Source organism: Prionailurus bengalensis, chromosome B3 (genome assembly GCF_016509475.1).
Source record: "Prionailurus bengalensis isolate Pbe53 chromosome B3, Fcat_Pben_1.1_paternal_pri, whole genome shotgun sequence".
Lineage (NCBI taxonomy): Eukaryota > Metazoa > Chordata > Mammalia > Carnivora > Felidae > Prionailurus > Prionailurus bengalensis.
The window spans coordinates 10,486,980-10,510,247 of NC_057355.1; the positions used below are offsets into that span (position 1 = coordinate 10,486,980).

General features: G+C 45.7%; 1 protein-coding gene across 2 annotated transcripts in view; it reads left to right on the forward strand.

Moving 5' to 3' along the window:
- Window positions 1-23,268, forward strand: part of SV2B (synaptic vesicle glycoprotein 2B) — a 191,276-nt gene that overhangs the window by 144,029 nt on the left and 23,979 nt on the right. For both annotated transcript variants that reach the window (XM_043554753.1, XM_043554754.1), the window contains exons 5-9: window positions 2,569-2,702; window positions 5,284-5,373; window positions 11,581-11,691; window positions 12,504-12,592; window positions 14,914-15,078. In XM_043554753.1, the coding sequence (XP_043410688.1) occupies window positions 2,569-2,702; window positions 5,284-5,373; window positions 11,581-11,691; window positions 12,504-12,592; window positions 14,914-15,078 (589 nt within the window). The remainder of the gene's footprint in view (window positions 1-2,568; window positions 2,703-5,283; window positions 5,374-11,580; window positions 11,692-12,503; window positions 12,593-14,913; window positions 15,079-23,268) is intronic.

Here is a 23,268-nt window from a genome sequence, read left to right on the forward strand (position 1 = left end):
TGTGTAAATATGACTGTGGTTTTATCTTCCCCTTTCTAGTGTTGCTCTCAGGAGGAAGGAAAGGCTTTTTAATTAAAATTAAAGCAAACAAACCCCAGGGACAGCATGCTGTGCAAAACAGAGATTTGGTTCCCGTTGAGAAAGTTGGATGAAGTGTGTATTGTGTGACCAAATGTGTCACGGTGGTTTCAGTCCCTCTTTCCCCCCCAACCTGGGATTCCCTCTGGCTCGTCCCTTAATTGCTCCAAGTAGGAAGAATCAGCAGAAACAGCAGTGCGTAGACCGAGTTGAAGCACAGTGAGAGGAATAGAGCATTGAAGACATTCACTGCCCACCACGGAGTTGGCCATATGGTGTATTTTGAAGTATAAACATACCTCATTTTATTGCACTGCATTTTATTGTGCTTCACGGATAGTAAATGGAGTAGATACTTTGTGTCCCAGTAATGATTACCCTCCGAACTTGAGAAATCAATATATTCATTTATACAGTTCTGTCTTAAAAATATGCTGTTGGAGTATCTTCAAAGCTGCTCTGAGTGGCATGAGAAAACCAATCTATTTTATAACGTTGGATTAAAAAAAATTTTTTTTAATGTTTATTTTTGAGAGAGAGACAGAGCATGAGGTGGGGGGGGGGGTAGTGCGGGGAGAGAAACTGAATCCAAAGCAGGCTCCAGGCTCCAAGCTGTCAGCACAGAGCCCGACACGGGGCTCAAACCGACAGGCAGCAAGATCGTGACCTGAGACGAAGTCGGATGCCTAACTGACTGAGCCACCCAGGTGCCCCTAACCTTGGATTTTTTTTTTTTAAGCAATTCTTTTGCTGATATTCATCTATTTCAGTCAACAACTTCGGCACTAAGTATCATGTAGCTATTTCCAAACAAATCAAATCTACCCTCAAAGCAGATGAATGATTATTGGTTGTCAGAAGCTTTTGTACCCAGCAAATCTGTGGTGATAGTGTTACCTGCATTCTGCAGCTATGAAAACCCACCAACACAGTAATGATGTGAGAAAGCCAGGATTTATACTCTGATCTATGTGACTACAAATGTCTAGGCTCTTTCCTCTGTGCTACCATTCCTCAAAAGAGGGACTTTTGCGACCCATGGGCATATTTGAAATAATGTTTCGTAGATCCCGAAGCAATTTCTAAAAATGAATTTTAGAGTGCTTTCAATAACCAATGCTGAGTAGGAGCTAGTCTCTCCATTTCAGTGATGATAGAATTCATTTGAATTTAGAAGCCCCATCTCTTTAAAATTAAAAAAAAAATGTGATATAGGCATACCTTGGAGATATTAGGAGTTCAGTTTCAGACTGCTGCAATAAAGCAAATATCACAGTAAAGTGAGTCAAGTGAATTATTTGGCTTCCAGTGCATACGGCAGTCATGTTTATACCAAATTATACTCTATTAAGGGTACAGTAGCATTATGTCTAAAAAATGTACACATCCTAATTAAAAAAATACTTTACTGCTGAAAACATGCTCACCATCTCCCGAGCTTATGGCAAATCATCACAGATCACAGATCCCCGTTACAAATATGGTAATAATGGAACGTTTGAAATATTTCTAGAATTACCAAGGCCTGACACAGACACACAAAGCGAGTGGATGCTGATGGGAAAATGGTGTCAGTAGATTTGCTCAACACGGGGTTGCCACAAACCTGCAATTTGCAAAAACCGCAGTATCTGTGGAGCACGATACAACGGGGTGTTGCCCGTATTATGACTGACGGTGTTTTTCAAAGTGTGGGTCCTGAAACCCTTTGCATTAGAATCACCCGGAGCTGGTATTGCCCTTTGACCTGGGTAAGAGGGATCCCCAGGGTCATGTAAGGCCCTGATCTGGCTCTCCTTCAGCCATACCCCTTCCTATAAGGCAAGGGGTCCCTGAAGAGTGATCGCCCTCCTACCAGATCATGCTCTGGTGCTCAGAACCCAGGAATTCCCACTAAACTCAAGGAATCATGACAAGGGCACTCATTCTCATTGTGGCGGAGCGAGATTTGTTCACATGGGTCAACGCAAGGCCCCTCACTCTGTGGGAGGGGCTAGGAGAAGGAAAGGAAAGGAATCCTGCAAGGGTAGGTCAGGGCACCTTATTTGTCAAGGCCAGGGAATAGAACATCTGTTATTTAACAGTTTGTTTAACTTAAGTTTTTTAGAAGTTCATTGATTTATTTTGAGAAAGAGAGAGAGAAAAAATGAGCGGGGGAGGGGCAGGGAGAGAGGCGGGGTGGAAAGAGAGGATCCCCAGCAGGGTCCGCGCTGTCAGTGGCGTTAAATTTTAATGACTATATCGAAATATGGGATGCTGCCTTCCTTTGTACTCTTGGCCGAGAGAACGGGCCTGGCCCACCCTGGGGGGCTGTTGGGATGCACATTCCCAGAGCCCATTCCAGACTTCTGCGTCAGAAGCTGGGGAGACAGGCGGGGGCCTGCACTTTAACCTGCTCCCCAGGCGATGCTCTCGTGCCCTAAGCTGAGAGCCAGGGCTGGAAGGTGACTCTGAGATCATGTCCAAAGTGCTCTGGCTGCTTCTTCGCAGGCTGGGGCTTCAGCATGGGCACCAATTACCACTTCCACAGCTGGCGGGTGTTTGTCATCATCTGCGCTCTGCCCTGCACCGTGTCCATGGTGGCCCTGAGGTTCATGCCAGAGAGCCCACGGTTCCTGCTGGAGGTGAGTCAGCACCCCCACCCCCCCCCCCCACCCCATGTGAGAGCCCTTTAGCCCCGCGTCCCCTCCTGCCTGCAGGTTGCAAACCACCCCCTCTGTTGGCCGACCTGGCCCATCATTATGTCTGGCTTCACTGCCATCCGCGGTGGCCGCGCACCCTGGATCGCAGACTGTCAGGGGCGGAGGGGCGCAGGGGCTCCCCGAGTGCAGAGTGGGACAGGGCTCCCCCAGGCTGGGTGGCGGTGGAGGGGGCTTCCCGACGCTGCCTCCAGCCCCCACTCTCTCCAGAGGCTCTTGAAAGCGGTGGGGTGTTGTTTCAAGTTGCTGCAGCGAGATCTGTGGCAATACTTGTGTGGTTCCCAAGTCCATGAGGACTCTTGACCATACGGACCATCTGAGAGTTTCTGCTGGTGTCTTGAGAGAAGAATCCTTCCAGCTGGGGTGGGGCGGGGCACTTGGGCTTGTGGTGGTCAGACAGGGTGGGGCTGGCAGAGGAGAAATCTCTTCCACCCCCAATTCTGAGTCCACTTAATGTGTCTCCTTCTAGATCTTTCTACAGAGTGATCACCTTGTCAAATTCCCTTTTGTCCCATTGATCAGGGGCAGACACAGCAAGCGTTTTGTTGTTGTTGTTGTTGTTTGTTTTCGTTTTGTTTTTTTTTTTGTTTTTTCTTTTTTTTTAAATTTTTTTTTTCAACGTTTATTTATTTTTGGGACAGAGAAAGACAGAGCATGAACTGGGGAGGGGCAGAGAGAGAGGGAGACACAGAATCGGAAACAGGCTCCAGGCTCTGAGCCATCAGCCCAGAGCCTGACGCGGGGCTCGAACTCGCGGACCGCGAGATCGTGACCTGGCTGAAGTCGGACGCTCAACCGACTGCGCCACCCAGGCGCCCCTGTTTTCGTTTTGTTTTAACCAGGGATATCTCAAAATACTCCCTTTGTTGTGTAGTAGTTTCAAAGGACTCTGTTACAAACTGAGTGGCTTAAAGTAACAGAAATTGTCTCACAGTTCTGGAGGCTGGAAGTCCAACATCAAGGTGTCAGCTGGGCCACGTTCCCTCTGAAGTCTGTAGGGGAGTCCTTCCTTGCGTCTTCCAGCTTCTGGTGCTTTGCCGGCAGTCGCTTGGCTCACGGCTGCCTCACTCCACTTCCTGCCTGAGTCATCCCAGGTCGTCTCCGGGTGTGTGTCTATATTCCTATGGCTGGCTTTTTATAAAGACTCCAGTCGAACCAGATCAGGGGCCCACGCTGCTCCAGTAGGACCTCGTCTTTTTTTTTAAAAAAATTTTTTTTCAACGTTTATTTATTTTTGGGACAGAGAGAAACAGAGCATGAATGGGGGAGGGGCAGAGAGAGAGGGAGACACAGAATCGGAAACGCGGTCCAGGCTCTGAGCCATCAGCCCAGAGCCTGACGCGGGGCTTGAACTCATGGACCGCGAGATCGTGACCTGGCTGAAGTCGGACGCTTAACCGACTGCGCCACCCAGGCGCCCCAGGACCTCGTCTTAATTACATCTACAGCAACCCTCTTTCCAAATAGGGTCATGTTCCAAGGTCCTGGGGTGGGAGGAACACAATTCAATTGTAACATATTGCTGCTTTGCTCTCCCTAGTCAGAGAGGAATGTGGCTCCCACTTAGTGGTCCGTGCAATTTTTAAAAAATGTTTGTTGGGGCGCCTGGGAGGCTTGGTCAGTTAAGCGTCCGACTTCGGCTCAGGTCATGATCTCATGGTCCGTGAGTTCGAGCCCCGCGTCGGGCTCTGTGCTGACAGCTCAGAGCCTGGAGCCTGTTTCAGATTCTGTGTCTCCCTCTCTCTCTGCCCCTCCCCTGTTCATGCTCTGTCTCTCTCTGTCTCAAAAATAAATAAACGTTAAAAAAAATTTTTTTTTAAATGTTTGTTTATTTTTGAGATCGAGAGCACCAGAGGGGGAGGAGCAGAGAGAGAGGGAGACAGAGGATTTGAAGTGAGCTCCACACTGTCAGCAGCAACCCCAACTCAGGGCTCAAACTCACAAACCATGAGATCATGACCTAAACTGAACTTGGACACACAACCGACTGAGCCACCTGGACGCCCCAGCAGTCCATTCAACTTTACAACTAGGAGTGTTGTACTGTGTGATGGGAATACTGTATAATGGAGTAATGTCTCACATTTTTTACAATTTTAAAAAAGTGTTTATTTATTTTTGAGAGAGACGGAGCATGAGTGAGGGAGGGGCAGAGAGAGAGAGAGGGAGACACAGAATATGAAGCAGGCTCCAGGCTTGAGCTGTCAGCACAGAGCCCGACGCGGGGTTCAAACCCACGAACTACCATGAGATCATGACCTGAGCCGAACTTGGACACTTAACCAACTGAGCCACCCAGGCGCCCCGAGTAGTGCCTCCCATTTGCACCTGGAAGGCGCTACCCTGTTATCCTTCCAAGATGGGCTGGGGGCGGACATTAGTCCTAGTCCTTCACGAGCCCTGGATGGCCGCGAGTCCCTGTCTAATCACCACACACTCAGATGCATAGGGTTTCCACCCCTACTCAGCCACAGGTTTCTCATTCCTCTATGCTTGCTTTAACCAGATGGGCAAACACGACGAAGCCTGGATGATCCTCAAGCAAGTGCATGACACCAACATGAGGGCGAAGGGGGCCCCCGAGAAGGTGTTCACGGTGAGTGTGTGGCATCTATGCCCACAAAGGGGGGGGACTGTCCTTTTTCACTATTTTGTCTTGCTAAAAATTAATTTTATTCTATTATTATATTAATTGGACAAAGGAAGTATACAATAAAACCCCTGACCTTCTATGGGGATAAGCATATGTACATATGTTTACATCGACATATTTTTTTTTTAATTTTTTTTCAACGTTTATTTATTTTTTTGAGACAGAGAGAGACAGAGTATGAACCGGGGAGGGGCAGAGAGAGAGGGAGACACAGAATCGGAAACAGGCTCCAGGCTCTGAGCCATCAGCCCAGAGCCCGATGCGGGGCTCGAACTCCCGGACCGCGAGATCGTGACCTGGCTGAAGTCGGACGCTTAACCGACTGCGCCACCCAGGCGCCCCAACATCGACATATTTTTAAGAGTACTCATAAGCATTCTGTCTGTTGTCTCAGAATTATCCTTTTTAAAACATGTTTGTTTTTGAGAGACACAGAGAGAGAGAGAGAGAGAGAGAGAGAGAGAGAGAGAGAGCGCGAGCGAGCATGAGCAGGGGAGGAGCAGAGAAAGAGGGAGACACAGAATCCAAAGCAGACTCCAGGCTCTGAGCTGTCAGCACAAAGTTCAACATGTGGCTCGAACCCACGAACCACGAGATCATGACCTGAGCTGAAGTCAGATGCTTAACCTACTGAGCCACCCAGGCACCCCACAGAATTATCCTTTTAATAAACATTAATGTTGGGAACATTAACACAGTTTCTCTGGACATGTCCGGGAATACTAGAAATTTATTTACCCTGTTTTGTTACTTTGTTCCTGTTAACATTGTTGCAGTGAACCTTCTCACCCTTGTGGTTGCTTCCCCTTCCAGTTCTGGGGTTGGTTTTCCAACTAGACTCCTAGAAATAAAATGACTGGCTCAAAAAGCACTAGGATTTTTATAGCTCTTGAGTTATCTTGCCAAATTACATTTCAGTCGGATTGTGCCAATCTAAGTGTTGCAAGCAACAGGAGAGCCGTTTCTCTTAGGCTGAATTTTGTTTCTTGCTGGTTTAATAAGTGAAGAACTTGTGAGCGTCAGTTTCCACGACGAAGATGTCGTGTTAGTTACCATGGTCTCTGCTCCCCTGGCCAACGTCTGTGGCTGGTGAGGGAGGAATGGCTTGCTGAGGGTCTCTGAGCACCTGTTTGCATAACTTCCTTTCAGGCTGACTTCAAATCCATTTCCACAAGGAAGCCCTTCCCGGGGGAGCCTCCTCCAGCTCCGATTCCCTGCTTTCGCTTCTTTGGCCTCTGCCATCGATTCTGGACAGAACACTTGTCCTTGTTAACTGTTGCTTGCAAGCCCCAAGGCTCAGGCAGGACCATGTGGTGGCTAAGAATCCACAACCCAGAGCAAGACAGTCTGGGTCCAAATCCCAGTTTTGATACTTTCTGGCTGTGTGGGCTTAGGCAAGGCACGCTCTCTGCCTCAGTTTCCTTCTTGTGAAAAAAACCCGATAATAATATCTGTAAATATGGTTATGGTAAGGATTGAATAAATGACCTAAGCCAGTATCTATCTGCCTTGGAGTAGGGGCTACATAAGTGTTAATTATTATTCAAAAATGTTATGACCTGTTATTTTTCATAAACTAAACCAAGCAATAAATGGCTGCTGTTCAATGGCCTGTTTCTGTCGATTCCAATGCTCCTAAAAATATCTAAAATATGAGACCAGTGCTTTTATGACACACATTTATTAAGAAGCACGACTGACTAACAGAAACACTCGAAATGAAAGATGTTAAGGGCGTACGTGGCTCTCCCAGGACCCCCACCCCTACCGCTGTCTGCGATGGGTTGTAATCCTGCAGGTGTGGACACCAGATGTTAGTGGGGCTCCCTGCCCACTGGGCGTGCTTGGCTCCGTCCTGCCCCCTCCCATTCCACAGACTGTTCTCCAAGCTCCTGCTTATTCCTTAGAGACAGACACAAAGACATACATGTATAGACACACACACATTCAGACACACAGACACATGTGTACAAACACACACACAGACACAAAGACACATGCACACACACACAGACACAGACACACGTCATTTGTACCAGGCATTTGCGAGTTTAATAGCCTTCCTGACAATTTGAGGAACTTCCTCACAGAGCACACAGCCTTCTTCCCCTTCCCCCACTTTTCCTCCTGCCTTTTAGCCTTCTCTCTCTTTCCCCTGCCCTCCCTCTGGCGCATGCGCCACAGATCACTGGTCTCTGTTATTCCCTGGGCCCTCAAGCAGTCTGTTGGTGTATTTACTCCAAGCAAACCCAGAACCCTCCTGAGAGGTGTCTTGATGGATGATTGCTCTCTGCCTCGTTTGTGCACCTGTCCCTGCCTTTCCCTGTAGCTGTAAGCTCTTCCTGGCCTCCGTCTCACCCAGGTGGCCCTGCGGTGTCTGACACACGGTGGCTTCCCTGACTGCTGCTTCTGGAAGGACTGCTTCTAAATCAACCGCGTGGGCTCACCAGACCAGGAGTGGTGTTTAGGGAGGCAATCCCACATTCTCTCTTAACGTGTTCAACCTTAAGCAGCCTAATTTTGAGGAAGGAGGTCTCAGCCTGGAAATCAATAAACCGGAAGCCTCTGGTTTCCAAAGGCAAAAACTCAGCCTTTCCCGGGGCGCCTGGGTGGCGCAGTCGGTTAAGCGTCCGACTTCAGTCAGGTCACGATCTCGCGGTCCGTGAGTTCGAGCCCCGCGTCAGGCTCTGGGCTGATGGCTCGGAGCCTGGAGCCTGTTTCCAATTCTGTGTCTCCCTCTCTCTCTGCCCCTCCCCCGTTCATGCTCTGTCTCTCTCTGTCCCAGAAATAAATAAAAACGTTGAAAAAAAAATTAAAAAAAAAAAAAACAAAAAAAACCAAAAAAAAACCAAAAAAAAAAAACTCAGCCTTTCCCTCCCGCCCTAGAGCCCCTCACCTTGGGGATGGACGTGTATCTCGAGGAAGAGTTCAGGCGGGGATCCCTGAGTGGGGAGGTGGGTACTGTGACCCGTGGGCATTTTGTTACTCCAGCCCACATGCTGGCCCACGAGTCTTTAGGCATCACCCCTGCTTTTAGCAGTTTTCTTCTAACAGGAAAGAGAATTAAAAAGGTTGTGGCCTCAGCATTCCCTGCTGACTTTGTAATCCTCTTCATTATGTAGAAGTGAGTGAGTGGATGGGCCAGGGGGAAAGAAAAGAAAGAACAAGCAGAAAGTGCTGACAGGTCAGAGAGCAGTGGCAGTCTGGAGTGAACTCCAGCCGGATGGGGTTAACTGCTTTGGTCCCAAGTGCTCCCCGCAGCTAATGAAGGCATGAGCAGGAGAGCGACAGATGCCGGGTCCTCGGGTCCTCGCTTTCGCCTTTGAGCTGCCGGGATTCAGGACACGCTACCCTAAAACATGGCACCTTGGCATATTGAGTGTCTTAAACTGAAGGAGTTTGGGAAAATGGCAGAGGCAGGAAGGTCACTCTGACCTCTCCCCACTCACCCTTCTTCCCTGGAACAGGTCGTTAATCTGCTGTGTGAAGTTACTGTCCCTGTACCAGGAGGAAAGAAGACATTCTTATCACCAGAGATGGGGGGGGGGGGGAGGGATCACGAGAAGGCTGTGTAAACAAACATTTGTTTGTAAATCAACGCTTTGGTCCCAGTTACTTCTTCACCATTTACTACTCTTAGCCCAAACCCCTTTGTCTTGTCAATTCTTTACAAATTCCTTGGTTCCTGATCTAAAAAAACATCTTTTTTTTTTTTCGACGTTTTATTTATTTTGGGGACAGAGAGAGACAGAGCATGAACGGGGGAGGGGCAGAGAGAGAGGGAGACACAGAATCAGAAACAGGCTCTAGGCTCCGAGCCATCCGCCCAGAGCCTGACGCGGGGCTCGAACTCACAGACCGCGAGATCGTGACCTGGCTGAAGTCGGACGCTTAACCGACTGCGCCACCCAGGCGCCCCCTTGGTTCCTGATCTAAAAGGAATAAAAGCTTTCTGCTCTGCTCACTTCTTCGTTCTCTTTGGAAGGCTCCCTGTACATGTTAAAATTCAATCGAATGTGTAGGTTTTTCTCCTGTTAATTTATCTTTGTCAGTTTAATTTTCACACCCAGCCTGGGATGCTAAGAGGGGTGAGGAGAACTTTCTGCTTCCCTACAAAGCCCTAGATTTCAGCCACCCCATTTACTGACTGCCTCCCAAGTTTCGGAGCTGCCCCCTGGCAGGTGTCCCCAGTGAAATGTTCTGCACGGCTGGGGTGAATACAGGCCATGTCCTGATTTAGACCCAATCAAAGACAAGTATCCTAGTTAATTGTAAATTAGAGTAATTTTGCTTGAAGTTGTTAATGCACTCAATCCCTAAATCCCTGGGGAATAGGGTGTTATTTTTTTTTTTTTTTCCCCCAGGAGCAACGAAGGGAAAAGATTGCATTTGAGTGTCCATCTTAATGCTTTGGAGTCCGATTTTTGATTGCTTCCTGATTTTGGTGTCAGCCTTCCGCTCTGACCTCTTTTGGCTGCAGCAAGGGCTCATGGTTTCCCTGCAGGTGTCTGATAACATGAAGCCCAGCTCCAGCTGAGAGTTCTGTTGCAGGACCTGTGCGTTCACCCTCCTGTGTCCCCAGGCAGAGAGATTTGCAATGGACGTGCACCTGTGGATGGTTGGACACACCCAGGAGGCTCTCAGTGTGCTCATGTCCCTCCAATTTCAGGAAGATGCTTTTACCAGATTCTCAGAGAGGTGCCCGGCCCTCCCCCAAGTTTAAGAATTACTGCTTTTAGGGTTTAGAAAAGCATAGCTGTGCTGTCCTCGACCTAGTGCTCAGAGTTAATGAGTCCATTGTCCATATCCAGGGTCTGATTTTTCCCTGTGGACTTCCAGCCCTGTCTCCTCACGTGTCCTCACGTTCTCAGATGGCCGAAGAAAGCGATGGAGACACTCTTGTGACTAAAACCTTTATCCCTAGACAAAAGTTTGTTGGAGAAGGTGATGGAAACTCTGAATTTTTTTTTTTTTGAATGTTCTTCTGTTTTCCCCCTGAATATGTCTGCAAGCATGAACCTTGGCTAAAAAGATTTTGTGTGGTTCGGAATCTCCCCGACATGATGGTTGGTTGTAGAATTCAGTGGTTGCTTTAAACATGGGTTAACTAGACAGACACTGTGTTGGTGAGTCAGGATTGCTCACAGGGGCTACCTGGTGACATTGGACAAGTCAACACTTTGCAGGGTGCTTGAGGGGGAGCGCTGAGATATATAACCTTATCCCTACTCTGCATTTATTGGGTTTCTACTAGGAAAACCAGAGACAGCAAGGAGGACATGATTTCTTCCATTCTGCTGTGTTTTAAAAAATATCTTCAGTAGTGGGGAACCTGGATGGCTCAATCAGTTAAGCCTCTGACTTTTTTTTTTTAATTAAAATTTTTTTTTATTTATTAAAAAACTTGTTTAATTTATTTTTGAGAAAGACAGCACATTAGAAGGGAAGGGGCAGAGAGCGGGGGGAAGAGAGGATCTGAAGGGGCTCTGTGCTGACAGCAGAGAGCCTGATGTCGGGCTCAAACTCAAAACCATGAGATTGTGACCTGGGCCACCCAGGTACCCCAAGCATCTGACTATTTATTTTGGCTCAGATGATGATCTCACAGTTCGTGAGATTGAGCCCTGTATTAGGCTCTGCACTAACAGTGCCTAGGATTCTCTCTCTCTCTGCCTCTCCTCTCTCTCTCGGTCTCAAAATAAATAAATAAACATTAAACAAATATCTTAAGTAGCAACACTTTCCCCAACACACACACACCATTGCTTACATGGGCCCTAGACTTCTGTGATGTTAATAGTTAATACCTATTAAGGATTGATTTGTGGATTTCAAGGTGGAGTCAACTCTAGTGTAGGCAAATCAGATACAGATGGGAATTCAGTGTAGTATGTCTGACGAATATAAATTTCTCAAAAGCATGATCTAATGAAAAGATGGGTTCATCTTGTCTGCGGTAAGACGTACCTGTCTGGGAAAGAGCCCTAAGAGAGGCCATGTCCATCTTTGGTTAAGATCACTGAACTAGAGGGTCATCAAAGGCTCCCGTAGCCCTTGATAACTTATGTAAAGTCAGTTACACTAAATGAAACATTGAAAAGTGTGACACAAAGTGGGGTTAAGATTGTCTCCATCATCTTTGTTTTGCAGGTGTCCCACATCAAAACTCCCAAGCAAATGGATGAATTCATTGAGATCCAAAGTTCAACAGGAACTTGGTACCAGCGCTGGCTGGTCAGGTTCAAGACCACTTTCAAGCAGGTATGCCTGGGAACGTGCAGGAGATGAGAGGGAGTAGGCAAGCTGTAACTTCGGTGGATGAAGGATAAAGACCCTGAATGCCCCCATCAACCCAAGGCAGTATGATGGGAGGAAGTACCTTGGACGGGCATGTTTGGGACGTAGCTCATGCCAGCTTCTCACTCCCTGGGTGACTTGAACCACAAACTCTCTAAACCTTAGTGCTTTTCTTTGCTCTTCCTCCCCGAAGAAGAGATTTTGGATGCAGATGCAACGTCTACTCTTAGTAAACATCCTTCTCTCTAGCATCTTCTTTTTACATAATTCAGAGGAAGAAAGGAGTGTATGAAGTAGAAGATTCCTTGAAGTGTGTTGGAGATTTCTGAGAAAGTCTCTGTGTAGAGCAAGGCCATTTCTCTGGAGAAGTGACTTCTCCAGTCAAGTCGCTGTCGAGCACTGAGGCAGCCAATGACCTTCGTTTTGAACGGCTGTTAAATGTTGGGAATATCACCCATTCCCACACACAGGGAGCAGAACTCACTACTCAAGGTTATTCAGTGTCTCAGAATCCCAACTCAGCGTGCTTTTGATGACATGTGTGGAATATTGTCATGTTCCCAGGGAAGATGCTCTAGGACTGTTATGTTGGAGGCTGAGGCCAGGCAGTGAGAAGAGAAGAGGCTTTCTTTGTTATTTGAACAGCGTTGCTGCCTCCAGGAGACTGTGTTTCCCCATTCTCTCGTGGGTTCCTTGCGAATTTATCAGAACATCTTAGGAATGAGATCTTCCAGGTCACAAGTCCCTTGCTTTAATAACTTTTCTCTGGGTTACAGGTCTGGGATAATGCTATGTACTGCGTGATGGGACCCTACAGGATGAACACACTGATTCTGGCCGTGGTCTGGTTCACCATGGCTTTAAGGTAAATTCTGTCTTACTTAACCTCCTTAATTTCCCTGTGCAAGTGCCTCATCTATAAACCGAAGATTACAATTAGTTCTAACACATAGAGTCTGGATGCTTTTGGCTGCAAGTAACAGGCAACCCATTCTAGTAGCTTCTACAACAAGGGCATGTCTTCTCCTCTGTAACAAGAATTCCATAGAGAGGCAGACTCTAGGTGGCATTTCAGCCTCAGGCTATAGTTCTCCTGGTGATGACCAGATGCCTGACCTCTTCTTGGCATCCCATCAACAATGGGGGTGGGGCGCCTGGGTGGCTCAGTCGGTTAAGCGTCCAACTTCGGCTCAGGTTGTGACCTCGGGGTTTGTGAGTCCGAGCCCTGCGTCGGGCTCTGTGCTGACTGCTCAGCCTGGAGCTGGCTCTGGATTCTGTGTCTCCCATTCTCTCTACCCCTCCCCTGCTCATGCTTTGTATCTCTCTGTCTCAAAAATAAATAAACATTAACAAAATTAAAACAAAACAAAACAAACAAACAAAAACACCAATGGGAAAATGTTCCAAGGAGGAAGAGGCTGCCTCTCTCTGAGCTCCTCCTTTTTATTTTCAATTTTTTTAAGTGTTTGTTTATTTTTGAGAGAGAGAGAGAGAGAGAGAGAGAGAGAGAGAGAGAGAGAGAGACAGAGTGTGAGCAGGGGAGGGGCAGAGAGAGAAAGAGACACAGAATCTGAAGCAGGCTCCAGGCTCCGAGCTGTCAGCACAGAGCCCAGCGTGGGGCTTGAACTCACGAACCGTGAGACCATGACCTGAGCTGAAGTCGGTCGCTTAACCGACTGAGCCACCCATGCGCCCCCCGAGCTTCTCTTTTTAACAGCAAGGAATGCTTTCTCAGTAGCACACCCCCCCTCCCCAGCAGCCTTTCTCTCCGCTTTATTAGCTAGATGTGTCACACACCTACCGCCTAACTAATCACTGGCAAAGGGGATGTGATTTACCAGGGATTTCAGACTAGTCAGGATTGGCCTCTGAGCTAAAGATACCATTGCTGCTGAAACAAAATCTAGCTTCTGTTCTTGGGGAACAAGCAGGGAACAAGGCCTGAGTAGGCGGCCATCAGTTGCACTGTGATTTTAAATAGATAAAACAGTGAAACGTTGCAATAATGTCCCCCCCAATAAGGAAAATCGAATGTAACAGGATTGGTGATTAGCTGGCTCCTCTCTTAACTGGTAGGTTCTCATCCCTGTCATTTCATGCCCCTCCAAATATAATGACCCTCTTTATGCCACTTCAGCCATTTACCACATTGTGAGGCTATTTACTGTAGGTAGAAAGTGCTTGCAGTAGTTTCTGGCACTTAATAAGTGCTCAATAAATTGCTGTTATCAGCGAGAAACTTTCAATGAGATTTTAAACTTCCATTTGTGAAATTGTTTTGTTCACCATCACTTGTACCCAAAGGAAATTAAAGGGGGTCTATTAGCTCTTTGACTCATGGAGGAACATGGCGAGACCTACTTTCTCTCCATACCTATTCATGGAGACCCGAATAGGTAAAGCTAGAAAGGAAACCAGACCCTATTCCCCCCCACTTCCTCTGTCTAAATGAGAAGGAAACATTTCAGAAGCTAAAGATAGTAAACACAAGGATTCAATTCTCTGATAGTTCTAAAATAGGTCTTATTTATATTTACTTACATCTGATTTAATTTTGTTGAGTAGGCAATGCATTTCAAATGTTGAAACAACAGAGAGGTATAGACATAGTTTCTCATTCTTATTTCTTCTTCATTTCCTTATTTAAAGGAACACACATTCCACATCTGCTTTTCGCATTCAACAGTATATTCGATACATTTGTCATCCCAGTAAATGGAGATAGTCTTACCTCTTGCTTCACAATTTTAGATTCCTGTTTTTGCTCCTGCCTAACGGAGTTGGCCAAGACCTAAGATGTGGTGTTAAACAGTGGTGGGGATAATAGGTGTCCTGGTCTTGTTTCTGATGTTAGTGAGAGTGCCTTTACCATTTCCTTTTTGAACTGAGATGTGTATCTTCTTATGTGTTAAGGAAGTGCCCGCCGGTTCCCAATCTATTGGTGTTTCTTTAAATCAGGAATGACATTTTTTAAAAAGTCTCGTGGCTTTTCAGCATCTATGGAGATGGTTATGATTTTTTCCTTAGATCTGTTCATGTGATGAGTGATAATACTGAAGTTTCTAATCATGAACCATATTCATACATTTAAAATGAGCTTGATTTACCCCAGCCTAGGAATGTGGACTCTGATCATGAAAGCACAAAGCATGTTGCTGCTCGAATGTGCTGTCTTCTCTATTACAGCTACTATGGACTGACGGTTTGGTTCCCTGATATGATTCGGTATTTTCAAGACGTAGAATACAAGTCCAAAATGAAGGTGTTTGTTGGTGAGCATGTATACGATGCCACCATCAACTTCACAATGGAGAATCAGATTCACCGACGCGGGAAACTTGTGAACGACAAGTAAGTGAGAGACCACAGACTCTCCCCGGATCAAGGTGATAGTCTGTGGGGACTGTTCTTGGCAGGGGGGGCATTGGAAAGAGAATTCAATATGGCAGGAGGATGAGCTCCGAGGCTATTGTAGTACCATGGCTTTACTCTGTTGCCAGAGATATAATGAGGCATCCTGGGGCTCTGTGTGGTGCTGGCCTCCAGTCATCCCTAATCTCCTGGCTAGAGGCTGATTCATCCAAGGATGGGGACGTTGGACTGAGGAGAGGCAATCAGACCACTTTTCCTGAGACCTCACACCTTTAATGGAGATGCCCACAGGGCTGTGGCCTCTGACCCATGCCTGCCTAGAGACGGGGCCCGCCCAGAGGGTTGAGATCCCTATGCCAAACCAATGTCTGGTTTTTGAGGTTTTTCTTTGAGTTTGGAAGTTCTCTAGAAGCGACTCCAGACGCTGATATGATGCTATCTTATATGATTCTTTCATCTAATATTACCTCCGAGGGTGGGTCTGCATGGCTCACTGCCATAAAGAGGGGCAAAAGCAGTGCTGTCTTGCAAGAATCCACATCTTTGTGGGGCTGTCTCATCAATCCCTTTTACTTCTCTTCCCATTCCTGGGACCAGTGACATGGACCGTCCCCCGCACTGGGCTTTAAGAATGCCTCTTTGGGGCGCCTGGGTGGCGCAGTCGGTTAAGTGTCCGACTTCAACCAGGTCACGATCTTGCGGTCCGTGAGTTCGAGCCCTGCGTCAGGCTCTGGGCTGATGGCTCAGAGCCTGGAGCCTGTTTCCGATTCTGTGTCTCCCTCTCTCTCTGCCCTTCCCCCGTTCATGCTCTGTCTCTCTCTGTCCCAAAAATAAATAAACGTTGAAAAAAAAAATTAAAAAAAAAAAAAGAATGCCTCTTTGAGGCCGGTCTCTGCAGGCCCCCAGATGGGTCAGGACAGTACATTAAAGCTGACCCCAGACCACATGATTTACTCAGCTGAACGTTTACTCCTGTTTCCCTTCCTGAATTGCACTTTGCAGGCTCATCAAGCCAAGCTGCATGGCGGCACCAGAAATACCGAGGTAGTTCAGTGTCAGTGATGTAAACTCCATAATTTACCACCTCTGTACAAGGTTTGACACCAAGAATTCTGCCCTGCGGTGCATGGGGTCCCACGGTCCCTGTGCCCAGCTAAGCATCTGAGAGAAGTGGCCCTGGCCGTCAGTCAGCCACATTGGGAGAGGAGCCTGTGTCTGGGTGCAGTCCAGGGAGGATAGGAGGATGTCTGCTGCAGGCTAGCCCGGATTGCTCTGATAGGCTGCCCCTTAGCAAACATTCGCTGCTCTTTAGGATGAGACAGAGAGTGTCAGATGAAAAGGGGAATATTATTTCTACAAATATGAGACCTTTGGGGAAGAAGGTTAGGACCAAGCATGTGTGGACAAGGAATTCAGACTTTCAGATGATGTGTTTAAAAAAAAATTATTAATTTTTTTCGAGAGAGAGAGAGAAGGAGAGAGAGGGGAGGGGTAGAGAGAGAGAAAATCTTGGTGCGCCTGGGTGGCTCAGTCGGTTAGGTGTCCGACTCTTGGTTTCAGCTCAGGTCATAATCTCACAGTTTCGTGAGTTTGAACCCCACGTCCGGCTCTGTGCTGCAATGCGGAGCCTGCTTGGGGTTCTCTCTCTGCCTTTCTCTCTGTCCCTCCCCCACTCTGTCTCTGTCTCTCTCAAAATAAATAAACTTAAAAAAGAAAAAAAAAACCTTAAAAAAAAGAAAAGCTCAAACGGGCTCCATGCTCTGCTCAGAGCCCGCCACGGGGCTTGATCTCATGACCTTGGGATCGTGGCCTGAGCCCAAATCAGGAGGTGGTTGTTCAGCCTGATGGCCACCCAGGCACCCCATAGATGATGTTTGTTTAAATGTAGAAGTCCAGTCACAAACATCTACACACTTACTGCCCACACATGCACACGGCCTCTGTGCAGACACTTCAGTCACTGAAATCTGCTGAGAGTGGTCACTCCAGCGATGGCAGCTAGTGGGGATGGATGGCAGTTACCCCAGGATTTCTCACTCTCAGGGCTCTTTGCTGTTAAGTCAGGCGACTTTGTGCTGACGTTGCCAAGGAAGAAATGTTGTCCTTGCTTTATAAGAACTCTTTGTAAGTGTTGGAAACTAAGGGACATTACGGATGGCCAGATGTCACCCATGATGTGACACCATTCCCTGCACAGACTGAGTCAGTAAAAAAGACCTCGTTTATGAAGTTTCCAATGTTCATTGATATTCTATTGTGATGTTAGTAGTAGTGACCATACTATGACATGGCTAATGAGGCTTATAAGCATAACCATGACTGCTGACATTATGAAGCATTTCTGTGTGCTGGCAGCTGCCTTAAGCGCTTTATATAGACTATTGCATTTAATAGTTTATTTATTATTATTTTTTAATGTTTATTTTTGAGAGAGAGAGAGAGCATGAGCGGGGGAGGGGCAGAGAGAGAGGGAGACACAAAGAATCCCAAGCAGGCTCCAGGCTCTAAGCTGTCAGCACAGAGCCTGATGCAGGACTTGAACCCATGGACCGCAAGATCATGACCTGAGCCCAAGTCAGACACTTAACCGACTGAGCCACCCAGGTGCCCCTAGACTATTACATTTAATCCTCACAAAAATGATGGAACCCTTCAGGAGGCAAGGAATATGCTTGGGGGTACAGAAGCTCAGAGAGGCTGACTGGCTTGCCCAAATCACGCATCCAACGTAAATAGAACAGTCGGACTCCAATCCCAAACCCTTGGTTAACTCAGATAGTGTCTCACTGGGAAACTCTCCATTCCCACAGAGGCCCTGTGTCACATGGTATCTTCTGCATTGAAAAGTTCATTGCAATGCCAGAAGCCTCATGGTTTGCAACAGGCTGGTTTTAGAGTTCTTAGACTTAGGTACATAGAAAATGGGAACTTCTGATCCACTCAGTTCTTTTAAACTTTCTCAGCCTCTGGAAACTTGTGTCAAGCTTCCGGGTGGGAGTGAGGAGGAAGCCAGGGTTCATGAAAGCAGTGATCTCCAATGGACTCAGGACCCTAGGGTACCATACAGTTATTGCCAAGGGTCTGAGAATGCATAGGCATGCCAAGCATTGTCTGAGAATGAATGTAAACATTCCACATGCACAGATATGCTGCCATATTTCTACATTTCAAGAGCACGTGGCTATTTTTGTGTAATTAGTAAAATATAAATTCCTTCAAAAGTAGTGGTGAGTTCATTTTAACTTGACATTTATATGTTTTTTAACCAGTGGATCCTAAAAGTAGCCCGCTATCACGTGAAGCCCATATTTTTTACTCCCAGCAAATTGTTTGAATATAAAGGGTTTTTTTTAACTTGGAAGATTAGGAACGTTGAAACTGATCTAAGAAATGAAGGAACCTGGTTTCTTTTCTTGGATTTTGCTGCCACCTGCCGGTCGTACAGTAGAAGACCCCTCATCTTTGAAAACCCCAAGCCTCTTCCGAGAGTTAACTGCTGCTCTTTAGCTTGGGTGGGACACTTCTCCAATCCGCACTTTGCTGATTTTATCCACATTTTGTTAATTTAAAATTTAGATAGAAATTATTTATTTTATTGACTGCCACACATGGGGGAAACCCACAGGCTTTGTCAATAAAAGAGAACCTCTTGAAACCTGAACTTCATCCTCCTGAAAGACCATCTTTGGCACCAAGAAGAAACCAAAGTATACACAGATCAGTTTTGGCTGGTCCCCCAAGCACCATCTGCAGCCTCCTGGTGCATCTAATGGGATCAGGGGGCTCTGAGTTCTCACACCGCTTTTGTTGTAGAACTCATGAGTTTTTGGAAAGTGCAAGAAAGGCAAGAGAAAAAGTTTGTATTCTAAACCCTGAGCCAAAATGTCAGGCCAGGCTTCTCGTACTGTTAATTGAAAGGAGGATAGCGTTTTGCCCCAGAGCATGTGTAAAGTAATTAATTAATTAACTTACCCTTTCCACTTGGGAAGGAATTTCTGCTTGGCGGGTCTCCTTTCTGGGAGGGTTAGGACCGGGGAAGGAGATTATACAAGACAATCAGCCAGGGGAAAAAATAGGAGAAAAGCTATCAGACTCAACACCCAAAAAGCAAATAATCCAGTGAAGAAATGGGTGGAAGACACGAACAGACATTTTTCCAAAGACATCCAGATGGCTAACAGACACATGAAAAGATGCTCAACATCACTCATCATCAGAGAAATACAAATCAAAGCCACAATGAGATACCATCTAATGAATTCTAATGGAAGGTCAGGGGGTTGATCTCTGAAATAAGGCAGCTAGTGTAGCAGAAAAGAGAAGGTTGGTTTCATGCATCACACTGAGGTGTAACCCACACTGTTCAAAGCTCCTTGTAGTGAGGCATGCATAAGAAATTTCTTCAGCTGCAGGGGTCTGTTTCAGGGCAGTGAAGGTCCGTGAACCTCCAAAGGCTGGGAAATGTGTAAATGCACCTTCTGGCTTCTGGGTCTGAGGAAGTAGCTTAAGGGACTAGGTTCCAAGTCTATACGCATCAGAGACTAGCCAAACCCTCTCTGACCTGTGTAAGCCTCCAATTCCGTATCTGAGCACCGTAATGTTGAGATATAAAACATACATCATGGTTCAGAGTTGATAAAATTGCTCAGTAAAATTTTGTAATTTAATGTAGGCCCTGCCTAGTTCTTTGTGGAGACCCTTCCAGGATATTTTATAACTTAATTGGCTTCTGAAAATGGGTTTGCTTTCTCCCCATCAAACATTTACACAGGTTATTGCAAATAAATAGAGATCCTATTGATTCTGGGGTGTTTATCTGGTATCTAACTAAGCTCTTTTATTAGTCCTAACAGTTTCCCTTTGCTATTGTTATATGATCTCATCATTTGCAAATAACAATTGTTCTGTCTCCTTTCTTTTTAATTCCATTGTGAAATACATCAAATATGTGGAGAATGGAGAATAATGCCAACAACCCTATTCAGAGCACCTAACATTATAAAATCATAAACTAGGCTATATTTACTCCAGATTTTAAAATAGATTAAATATTACTCACTCTGTGTCACTTGGTGCGATCCTTCCCTCTCCCAAAACATGATGATCACCATTGCTTTTTAAAAAAAATTTTTAAATGTTTATTTATTTCTGAGAGAGAGAGAGCACAAGCAGGGGAGGGGCAGGGGGAGAGGGAGACACAGAATCCAAAGCAGGCTCCAGGCTCTGAGCTGTCAGCACAGAGCCTGATGCGGGGCTCAAACCCACAAACTGCGAGATCATGACCTGACCTGAAGTTGGATGCTCAACTGACTAAGCCACCCAGGTGCCCCACGATCACCATTGTTAATAAATTTGGTGTTTTATATTCATGAGTGTTTTTATATTTTTCCCATGTGTTTATATATCTACAAACATTGTACAGTATTCTTTTGTGTGGTTTAAAGTTTAGATAAATATCATACTATGTTATAAATGTAAATGTATAATTATACTATAAATTTCACAACTTGTTTTTTTTGTATAAATTAGGGTTTTGAAGATTCTTTGAATTGGTTAGTATAGCTACATAATTCAGTTTCATTCATTTAAATCCCATTATGTGAGCATTCCATAATGTAGTTGTGTTTTATTTATTTGCTTATTTATTTACTTTTTTTGAGAAAGAGCACTCACATGTGCACATGTGAGCAGGGGAGGGGCAGACGGAGAGAGAGAATCTTAAGCAGGTTCCACAGCCAGCATGGACACAGGGCTCAATCCTACGACCCTGGGATCAGGACCTGAGCCAAAATCAAGAGTCAGACACTCAACTGACTGAGCCACCCAGGCACCCCTTTGTCTCTTCTTCTTTTGATGGACATTTAAATCATTCGCAGTTTTTGACTATATGTGTTCTTGTGGAAGACGTTTCTAGCTTATATACCTAGAGGTGGAATCGCTGGATGGAAGGATGTGAACACCTTCAGCCTCAGTGCCACACCGGTCTCCACGAGGCTTGTACAAAGTACACTTCCCACTGAGCAGGATGAGTGCACCTGTTTCTCTACAACTGGGCTCACTCTCAGTTTGTGGGATTAAGGAGGGTGATGTGGTCTCTCTCTGTCGTTTAATTGGCATTTTCTAGTCCTGATGAGTTTGAGTATCTTTTCCTGTATTTCTTGGCTCTTCAGGTTTCTTCTTCTGCACCTGTTCATGGGCTCCGTTTATTTCATTCATTGGATAATCATTTTCATATTAGTTTGCATGATATCTGAGTCCCTTCAAGCTGCCATAGCAAAATACCACAGGCTGGGTGGCTTATAAACAACAGAAATTTATTTCTTCCAGTTCTGGAGGCTGGAAGTTCAAGGGAAAGGCACAGGCCGATTCTGTGTCTGGTGAGGGTCCTCTTCCTGGTTCCTAGATGGCTGTCTGCTTGCTGTGTGCTCATAAGGAGAAACGCAGGAGGGAGCTTCCTGGGGCCCCTTTTACAAAGGCACTAATCCCCTTCACGACTCTCATGACCTAATTCCTCCCAGAGGCCCTACCTCTTAATACCATCACATTGAGGATTAGGTTTCAACATACGGATTTTGGGGGGACCCACATACTCAGTCTACAGCTCATGAGTTCTTTACATTTATTTGTAAAAACCAATTGTCAACCATATGTTTGAAATTTTTCTGTGTTTTTAAAAAAAATAAGTCTATTTTATTTATTATCGAACAGTTTTAGTTTCACAGAAAAATTGCAAAGATAGTGCAGAGTTTCCATATACCCAACCCCTTGTATGTTCTGTTATAATATATTACCATGGCACACGGGTTACGATTAATAAACCAATATCAGTATGTTATCAGTAAAGTCCATGCTTTCCTGGGATTTCCTTTTACCCACTGTTCTCTGTCTGCTCCAGGATCCATCCAGGACACTACACAGTTAGTGGTCAGTCATGCCTCCTTGGGTTTCTCTTGGCTGTGACATTTTGCGATTTGCTTTTTAACTTTTGCGTAAACAGTCCTTTCTTGGGCAGAGATTTTGTATTCTAACACCAGGCTTGCCACTTACCTTTAAGATTTGTGCCTTTTGGCTCTAATTTAAGAAATCCTTCCTGTTGGAAGTCCTAAAGTCATTTTCTGTTTGTTTCTCTAAGTTTGAAAGCTTCTTTTCACACTCCAGCCCTTAATTTGCCTGGAGGTGGTCTCCATCTATCAGAGAAATCATTTGATTTTTCTCCCATAGGAATAACCAGTTGTTTCTACATTTATGAAATTGCCCATCTCTCACCTGTTGCTATGTAGTAACACTTTTATCCTAAGTGACTTTTCCGTATATATGTAACTGTATTTCTCAACTTTCCGTTTGGGTCCATGGTTCTAATTTATCTCTTCTTTACCACGCTGACGTTATTGCCGGAACTTCATTGTTTTGTTGTGTTTCCAGGTTCTTCCACCTCGTTCTTAACATTTTTCTTGGCTGATTTTGCCCCTGTGCTGTTCCAGATGAGTTTTAGGATCAAGTTCTAAAATTCCATTAACAACAGCTGGTTGGGATTTTGATTGGAGTGACATAGAAGGTCTAGATTCATCGGGGGACATCTTTACAAAGTAGAATCTTCCAATCATTGAATACTGCATTTCTGTTTACTTAGTCATTGTTTTATGCCCTTCAATATTGGTTTAAAATATTCTCTATAAAGATCTCACGGGGCATGTGGGTGGCTCAGTCGGTTAAGTGCGGACTTCAGCTCAGGTCATGATCTCGTGGTTTGTGAATTCGAGTCCGCATCGAGCTCTCTGCTGTCAGTGCAGAGCCTGCTTTGCATCCTCTGTCTCCCTTTCTCTGTGCTCCTCCTGCTCTCTCTCTCTCTGTCTCTCTCTCAAAAATAAATAAACATTACAAAAAATCTCGTATGTATTTTGTGAGGCTTATTACTGGTGCTTTATTGTTCCTGCTGCTGTTGTGAGTGGGACCTTTACCCTCTCTTTTTCTCCTCCTCCTCCCTCTTCTCTCCTCCTTCTCTTCTCTTGCCCCTTCTTCACCTTTTTCCTTTATACATGATTTTTTTTTGATCTAACACATTGACACAACTCTATTCATTTTGATAACTTCTTAGTAGATTTGCTTGGTTCTTGTATGTGGCAAACACATTGACAAAAATTAATGATAATTTTATCTCTTCCTTTCTTC